Source organism: Microtus pennsylvanicus, chromosome 10, assembly GCF_037038515.1.
Source record: "Microtus pennsylvanicus isolate mMicPen1 chromosome 10, mMicPen1.hap1, whole genome shotgun sequence".
Lineage (NCBI taxonomy): Eukaryota > Metazoa > Chordata > Mammalia > Rodentia > Cricetidae > Microtus > Microtus pennsylvanicus.
Window position 1 is genome coordinate 14,526,453 of NC_134588.1, and position 8,957 is coordinate 14,535,409.

Genomic DNA, 8,957 nt, shown 5'->3' on the forward strand with positions numbered 1-8,957 from the left:
ATCTTTTTTTTTCTTTTTTCTTAAATATTTTTATGGTTTATTTAACTTTTATTTTATGTGCATTGGTGTGAAGTGTCGTATCCCAGACAGTTGTGAGCTGCCATGTAGGTGCTGGGAATTGAACCCAGGTCCTCTGGAAGAGCAATCCATGCTCTTTACCACTGAGCCATCTCTCCAGCCCTCATAAATCATTTTTCAGAGTTGACAGCGACTTAAATTTTTTAACCTAAGTGCTGAGAAACAGCATGTGCAGGGCCATTTCAGACACTGAGAAATTCTGTCCTCCCCCTAAGCCCAGACTCACCGAGGGATGCTTTCTGAAACTTAGGGCAGCAACTCAAACAGCTAACACAGCGCAGCTTGGCGATGTGCTGGCGTGGGGAAATCAGCCTGCTCTCCACATTAAACAAGCACGGCTCTCGAAGAGCAGAAAACTTTGTATGCAAGACAGTAAAACCCTACAGTTCATAACATACAGCAATCTCAAATCTGAGTACAGGGTTTCGGGCAGCGCTAGTTGCTTGACGCATGCGCAGTGGGAAGTGCGTGTGTTGCATGTTGAGAAGGCTGTGATGAAGTCACAGGCCACAACACAGGGGGGAGAAACATTATCAGCAACAGCTCTGACTGAGGACCTGTTTGATTTCAAGCTCAAAACCCTCTTGCTACTACCAAATTATTTTAGCAACCCCCGCATTCAGTGACGTGAGCACACATGGGGGCAAGGGCCACAGTTTAAAAAAGCAGAGAGCTTAGGGATCCTGTTGTCACTGCGAGGGACAGAGACGCAGCTCCAGAACATCCCTGCATCAGTGCACTTACCCTTGGGGCCCTCCAGTCAGGTAAGACTAGCATCCATGTCTTCACTGAGGAGAATCCCAGGACAAAGTATGGTTGGAAATGAAGATATTTTAGAGGGACAGCTCAGTGGGCTAGCCCTGGATTCCACAGCTGAGGGAACAGAGCCAGTGAGACCCCTGAGGACCCAGTTTCCGATGCACATGAAGGCCTTTATTGACAAGCTCGAGCTGGACTTCCACACAGCTGATGGAGGGAATGCGGCTTTCAGGGGAGCGGGAGTTTTTAAAGGAGAAACAGCAAGCAGGGAGTTCCATGTCTTGGCGTTTCAGGATTGGGTCAGGGGGTATGGGACAAGGTGATCTTTAAAATCATCGCTCAGGCGATTGGTGTGAACCACAGACTGCTGACAGGCTGTCTGAGGAACACCTGGACCGTAACGTTTATCGCCCTGTCTTCTGATTGGCTGTGTTTGTTCTGACTGTGGCGTTCGCTCCAATTTTGCTGCCACAGCACACTCCATGGTTTTTTTCTGGAACTGAGTTCAACCCCTGATCACCAGATGTCTTAAGATGGAGTCTGTGAGGCCAAGTAGGTTTTCCTAGGACCTCACCACCATGCTGATGCAGAAAAGGAGACAGTTGACTGCTGAGCCGAATGAGTGTCCGTGGCCCTGCAACATAGACTCAGGCTGCTCCAAAAGCAGAGATCCACCACGGAGGTGGTCACATGAGACCCTATTAGTTACAGAACCACAGGTGGGTGGGGACAGCAGACTTTAGGTGCTCTCTGGGGACAGTCTTAGCTTTTGGATTGGTGGAAGCCAGTGGCCTGCCAGGAACACACTGAGAAAGTGTTGATAATCACAGGAAGTCAGGTAACACACTGGACTATGCCATGAGTGCCTTTAAAGAGCAGAAGTTAGCCCCGGGTCACCTGGCTCTCACCTTTCTAATCAGCAAACCCAGGCCTTTGGCCTCTTGGGATCCTGAACAGGTGTGGCTCTTGCTTCTGGGGGTGGGGGACTCCACTGTGTCACATACTGTGAATGAGAGACTGGATGCCCAGGCTGGAGCATTTCAGCCTCTAAGAGAAGCAGGGTTCAAAGACGGCATCTTTGGGGTACGGGGAAGTGTACACAGCCTCGTCAAGGAGACAGAAAGGTAGGAAATGCAGTCTGGACTATGGCTCTGCAGGGTGAGGACACAATTGCCTGACAGTAGCTCTGAGTCAGTACACACAGCTTGTCTCCGTCTATGTCAGAATTACTGGAAACACCTCAAGCAAACTCTGCCAGGTAGTTAACTAAATGCTGCCTCAAGCGGGCTGGCTGTACCTCTGTGGGAGACTGCTGACCTAGCACTCACGAGGGCACACACCCTGGGTTCTACCCCAGGCTCTGTGTAAACTCTGGAGCGGAGTGGAGCACACCTAATCCCAGAGGCGTGAGGGTCTGAGGTTCAAGGTCATCCTGGGCTATTGCGCTTAGTTCTAGGCCAACCTGGGATCCTGTCTTAAAAATAAAATAATTAGCTTCAGCCAGGCAGTGGTGGTGCACACCTTTAATTCCAGCACTTGGGAGGTGGCGGCAGGAGGATCTCTGTGAGTTTGAGGCCAGCTTGGTCTACAAGAGCTAGTGCCAGGGCAGCTAGGGCTACCCAGAGAAACCCTGTCACAAACAAACAAACAATAACAAAAAAAAATTAGCTTCAGTTGCTATGGTACCTAGGCAACAGTCAAAGCAAACATACCTGTTCTCCCTCCACTGTTACAAGATACTGAAAAACAAGTGAGCTGTCCTATGACAACAGGAGAGGCAAACGGATAGTAGCCTCCCTGTTTAGGACAAATGGAAGGAACAGCACCATCAATACCCAGTGGTTTCTGGAAGTGGCAAGGCTGGAAACCTTCACGTCCTTCTTCCAGCACTCAGTACGCCCCACATTTTTCTGAAGTGATTATCAATTAGTGAGCATATAAGAAATGGAGAGGGCAAGGCTTCCCCTGCGGAGTCAACAAAGTCTGCCGCTTCACCTGGAAGAGCGGAGGTGACAGAGTGGGTGGAGGAGGGTGAAAGAGTGGGAGGAGGGGAGGGGGTAGGACTGGATAGGTTTGTAAAATGAGATCAGATAAAAAAGATTTTAAAAAAAAGGAGAAAGAGAACTGGAGAAATTTCTCAGTGTACAGGACTTAACAATGTAAGCCTGGTGACCTGAGTGTGGATCCTCAGAACCCAGGTCGAGTTGGACAATAGCACCATCTGGAATCCCGGTTCTCGCTCAAGTGAGAGAAGGCGGAGACAGGAGACCCCAGAAGCTCAAGCGCTGCCTACCCTGGTGTATGCTGCCGCCATCAAGAGACCTTGCCTCAAACAAGGTGGGAGGGTGAGGACAGACACTGACGTCATCCCCTGACCTCCACACACATGCTGTGGCATTCATACACATGCACAGAAGAAACAGGAAGAACAATCAGGGTGCGGTATGCAGGGAGGTGACAATTTAGGTGGTGTGGTCATGGAGGGCTTCTTGGAGGAGGTGGCACACACTAGAACTGGGAAGGGGCCGGCACAGAGTCATGGGAGAAGCTCGATGATGCACCTGTGTCTAGGACAGGGCAGGTCACAGGGCAGATGCTTGGATTGTGATTGTCTAGTTAATATACAAGCTAAGGAATGAACGCTGCATACAGGAAAAGCTACTAGGGTCCCAAGACCAAGTTTCAAAGGTCCCAATGAACCTTGGCTCCCTTGGGGAAGTAATGAGTCGGTGCCTGGGGACAGGACTCAGATGCTAGGAGAACACCAGCAAGGAGCTGCGGAAGGCCCAGGCCCTGGGTGGAGCAGAATCTTGTAAATCGGCTCCAGGTGACATCATAATCTGCTGGTCAGCCTGGGTGTGTATGTGTGCACGTGCGCGTGTGTGTGTGTGCGCATGTGTGATCAGCCACTCAGCCCCAACAGTGTGCATGTGTGTGTGTGCGTGTGTGTGTGTGTGCGTATGTGTGGTCAGCCACCTCAGCCCCAACAGTGTGTGTGTGTGTGTGTGCGTATGTGTGGTCAGCCACCTCAGCCCCAACAGTGTGTGTGTGTGTGTGCGTATGTGTGGTCAGCCACCTCAGCCCCAACAGTGTGTGTGTGCGTGTGTGTGTGTGTGTGTGTGTGTGTGTGCGTGTGTGTGGTCAGCCACCCCAGCCCCACAGTACTTTCCTCACACAGGCCTGTGTGGGCACGAGGACTGGATGGCAAGGTCACGCAGCAGGACTGCTATGGAAGCTCGAGGATGTGGCTCCTGTCCTTGGGAGAGGGGACATCTGATTTAATGCAGAGACAGCAAGTGACAACAGCCACCAGTGCTGGGAACCTGACAGCAGGTTTTCATACACTGTTTCCTTTGTCCTCACTTTGGGGAGCTTATCTTTCTGTCCCAGATAGGGCAGGGGGAGGCTTGGTAGCCTGACACAGCATGGGCTCCTCCACCTCCACAACCTGAAGAGGAGGTACAGGGAGCTGGCCCTGCTATTGTAGGCATTGGTGGGAACGTGTTCTGTTTGGGGACAGGGGCTGACAGAAAACGCGGCCAGGTGTCACCTAGGGGGTGGGGGCTGGGAAGAGCGCTTTGTGCTTACCTGAGGGCAAATCCCAAGAGGTCTGTAAGAAAGAAGCTGGGCGTGGCTTCTGGAGCTGGGGAGACAGGGGAGGCTGGGGAGACAGGAATGTTGGGCCTTGTTCAACCTACCCCCAGGTTCAAAGAGAGATCCTGTGTCGAGGGAATAAGGTGAAGAATGACAGACAGACAGACATCACTGTCCTCTGCACACACACCCTCTCCCCCACACAGGTGTCAGCAGGTGACCGTGTGAGTTCAGGAGAGACATGGAGGGGGGAGCACATTTCAGGGCCTTCCCACCCTTTAGAATACACTGGTTCCTGTCCTCTGGGCTCTCAGTCTCCCCAAAGTCATGCACCCTCAGAAAACATAGGCCCATGTTGGTGGTCTAGAGCAATGCACCCCACACACTCCGGGAAATGGGTCATTTTAAGCTTCAGTTTGTGTGCGCCTCAGGGTAGCTGTGCCTGTGGATAAAGTACTTGCCCTGCATTGGTGGAACAGACAGAAAGTTGGGTGACAGTGCCCTACAATCCAGTCCTTGGGAAGCAGGGACAAGGAGTCCTCTGGGCTAGAATCTGGGAGAAGATCTGGGTTCAGCAAGAGATTCTGCCTCAATGAATACAGTGGGCTATCAAGGTTGACACCCGATGTGAATTTCAGGCCCCCACATGTACCTCCCCACCCCACTCCCAACTTGCACGCGTATTTGAATGTGCAAACACAAGCACACCACACACTTAGAAAAACCGGTTTCCTATGGTAACATTCTTTCTGAAATGTGGGAGTACTAAAGAGCCCGCTAAGGAAAACAGACTGTAACACCCCCAAGCACAGGCCAGCACTGGAAAACAGACTGTAACATCCACCCCCAAGCACAGGCTATCACTGCTATGGGGCCTTGCAGACATTTCTGTCTGTTCAGAGTTGGCCCTGGGCACTGGTGGTGGCTCCTGAGCTGGGGAGCCCTCTCTGCTGCCTGGCACTGGCCTCCTCCAGCCCGTATGCAACTTCTTGATGCTCACCAAGCTTGAGGAAAGCCTGGGACTAAATGGTGGTTCCCACTCTTCTCTGGGAGGGCTGGGAGCAGGGGCAGTAGGGGTCTCTGCTTCTCCCTGGGCAGCCCTTCCTCCGCAGAGAACAGCAACCCCTACCCCACCCCACTACATCCCCCGTTTTCCTCTAACCACCTACGACTTTCGTGTCAGGGAACCTGAAGGCTAGGCCCAGGGCTGAAAAGCAAAAAGGACGAACAACCAGGACTCCGCTAAGCAGGAGCGGGCGGAGAAGGTAGGGGGGAATCGTCTAGTTCTGCCCAGCAGGTCGGAGAAAATGGTGCTCCAAACCACAGAGCCACCGCAGCTAATCAGACAGAGAGGGTTGGATTTGCTTCCTTTCTCAGCCGGCGGGTGGCAGGCCCCGCTTTACAAACTAAATTTCTTGAGCCTTGGTCCTTTCCTAACATAGTTCTAAAATAATCAGACTCAAGCAGGGCCAAATAAAAGAAAACGGGACTCAAGGTTGGGAGTACTGAATCCAAGTCCTAATTCTGCGGCTAACCAAGCCTTCTCCGTGTTCAGTTTCTTCACCTGCTCCCGGCCTGGTGGTGTCTGATATCCTCCCGGGTACCCACCCCTCCACTTCTCTGGTGACTCCGCACAACCTTTTGGGGGCAGCCTGAGAATCGATAATCGCTCTGCCAAAGTGGAGTTCAGCCCCTGGCACTACCCTAATCGGTGTACTGCCTGCACACCGGACCTTCTCACGGGGCCCAGGGGCAAAGCCTCTGCTCCACGCGCGCAAGTCCATCCGTGCTGGACAGTTGCAGTTGCTAGCGCTCTGACTCCCACGCCCGCCAGCCACCCGCCTTTGCTTTGCACACCCAGGCGTCCGCACACTCGCGCCGCAGGAGTCCCAGCGCCTGCCGCGCGCCCCCCGGGGGTCGGGAGGGCGGTCCCCCAAACTCCGCGCCCCGGCCCTGCGGTGACAGCCCCGCCTTGCCCTGCGCCCCGCCCCGCCCCCTGGGTTCCCGACCCCGCCCGCTCTGGGCCCCGCCCCCAAGCCTGCCGGGAGGATGTGAGCTCATTCCCTCCTCCATGTTCCGGCCTCCTCCAGGAAGCGTCTTCCGGAGGTTTCGGCCGCTCACAGTCAGCGACCCGGGGGTCGCGGAGTCCGTGGTGCGCCAGGTCCCACCTGACATCGCACGCAGCGAGGCGTCGGCCACGTAGGTGCGGAATGAAGGCGGGCGGCGTGGACACCCACCCAAGCCTGGGCTCCCGGGCCCGGGTAGCGCCTCCGGCGTAGGCACCGCACCGTTCCCCGCCAGCTCACGCTGTGTCCTCGGCTCGCTTCCGGCCGGGCCACGTGACTGCGCGCACGTGTTCCGGCCTCTCTGAGCGGCGGTCTGCAGCCCCCTCCCTCCGCACAGCGGGCGGATGTCCATCTAGAGGCGGTGCAACCTTCGCCATGAACCCCAGGGGCCTGTTCCAGGACTTCAATCCCAGTAAGTTCCTCATCTATGCCTGCTTGCTGCTCTTCTCCGTGCTGCTGCCCCTGCGCCTGGACGGCATCATCCAGTGGAGCTACTGGGCGGTCTTCGCGCCCATCTGGCTGTGGAAGCTCCTGGTCATTGTGGGCGCCTCGGTGGGTGCGGGCGTATGGGCCCGCAACCCTCGTTACCGTACGGAGGGGGAAGCCTGCGTGGAGTTCAAAGCCATGCTGATTGCCGTGGGCATCCACCTGCTGCTTCTGATGTTTGAGATCCTAGTCTGCGACAGGGTGGAGAGGGGCACGCACTTCTGGCTGCTGGTCTTCATGCCCCTGTTCTTCGTTTCCCCGGTGTCCGTGGCTGCCTGCGTCTGGGGCTTCCGCCATGACAGGTCCTTGGAGCTGGAGATCCTGTGCTCTGTCAATATCCTGCAGTTCATCTTCATCGCCCTGAGGCTGGACAGGATTATCCACTGGCCTTGGCTGGTGGTGTTTGTGCCCCTGTGGATCCTCATGTCGTTTCTCTGCCTGGTGGTTCTCTATTACATCGTGTGGTCCCTCCTGTTTCTGCGGTCCCTGGATGTGGTTGCTGAGCAGCGAAGAACACATGTGACCATGGCCATCAGCTGGATCACGATTGTTGTACCCCTGCTCACCTTTGAGGTCCTGCTAGTTCACAGACTGGATGATCACAATGCGTTCTCGTACATTTCCATATTCATCCCCCTTTGGCTCTCATTACTGACTTTGATGGCCACGACGTTTAGGCGGAAAGGGGGCAATCATTGGTGGTTTGGTATTCGCAGGGATTTCTGCCAGTTTTTACTTGAAGTCTTCCCGTTCTTAAGAGAATATGGGAATATCTCTTACGATCTCCATCATGAAGACAGTGAAGATGCAGAAGACGCATCGGTTCCAGAAGCTCCGAAAATTGCACCAATGTTCGGAAAGAAGGCCAGGGTAGTTATAACGCAGAGTCCTGGGAAGTACATTCCGCCACCTCCCAAGCTAAACATTGATATGCCAGACTAAACTCACAGGCTGGGCCTTTAGGGGAAAGACAAACCATGTGCCCATGAGCTCCACTTTGGGTTTTTTTTTTTTCTGTGATCATCCAGTCCTGGAATTGGGGATGGGCCCTCCTCATTTTACACCCTTCGTGAGATGGAAGCCTCTTGCCGTTGTCAGTGTGTACCGTAAACAAGGAAGGAGGCTGTGTTAGTCTCAGTGTGTGTGTACATATATGTGCGAGAGAGCTTGCTGTCCAGGTCCGTGTCTTAAGAGCTAGCCAAAGGCGGTAAATTGTTTCTAGGCCTTCAGAAGACCTGAAAACTACATAGCTGTTTGTTTTTAAGCGCTACTTATGCCTACCAAAAGTATTGTTTAAAAAGTATTTTTGTACACTGCTAGTCTAAAATTGTATTCTAGACTGTGTCCATTGTGACATAATGGCACATGTCCCAAATCCTCACCCCCACTGTTCCGTAGCCCTCATAATTGGTATTTCTAGTGTTCCTCCTGTTCAGATAGTTGTTTTCTTTGGACTTTGCTGGCACAGGTCTTTAGTATTCTAATAGGCGAATTTTCTAATGAGTGAATCTGCACATGTTAGTATTTATATGAATGTTTTAGCAGTGTTCTCTGTTGAATTGTAGCTCTTGGCAATACCATTGTATTGTGTTAAAAGTATTTTTTTAAAGCTTCTGTGTGAAGATACATGTTTATTGCGACTGTCCTTAAAGACTGCGTGAGAGGCTGGGTTGTTCCTGACGTGGAATGCTGTCGGTACCGGGAATGAAGATCCGGTGTGTCAGCAGTCAGTGGTAGATAACAAGAGTTACCTTAGAGTTGTCATGGTGCCCCCTGAGAGTAGATGGCATGCGCTGAAAGACCCCCAAGGTGGGCTGCCTTTCAGTCTGGGGAGACCCTCCCAAGGAACAGCGAGGCCACTCATACGGCTGCAACAGCAAGAGGTTTATTGAGTTAACACAGGTACCTGCGGGCAACAAGTCTTTCGGAGGACTTGCGCACCTTCAGGTTGGAACAGTGGGTTTTTTATAGGGT

The 8,957-nt window shown here is 53.2% G+C and overlaps 1 protein-coding gene across 1 annotated transcript; it reads left to right on the forward strand.

The window, feature by feature from the left end:
* Window positions 1-6,479: 6,479 nt before the first annotated feature.
* Window positions 6,480-8,592, forward strand: Tmem185b (transmembrane protein 185B). Its single transcript, XM_075987720.1, has one exon. The coding sequence runs from the start codon at window positions 6,873-6,875 to the stop codon at window positions 7,923-7,925; it is 1,053 nt and encodes a 350-aa protein (XP_075843835.1). The 5' UTR covers window positions 6,480-6,872; the 3' UTR covers window positions 7,926-8,592.
* Window positions 8,593-8,957: the final 365 nt, after the last annotated feature.

Coding starts and splice junctions, on each gene's coding strand:
- Tmem185b (XM_075987720.1), top strand. CDS start 6,873: ATGAACCCCAGGGGCCTGTTCCAGGACTTCAATCCCAGTAAGTTCCTC.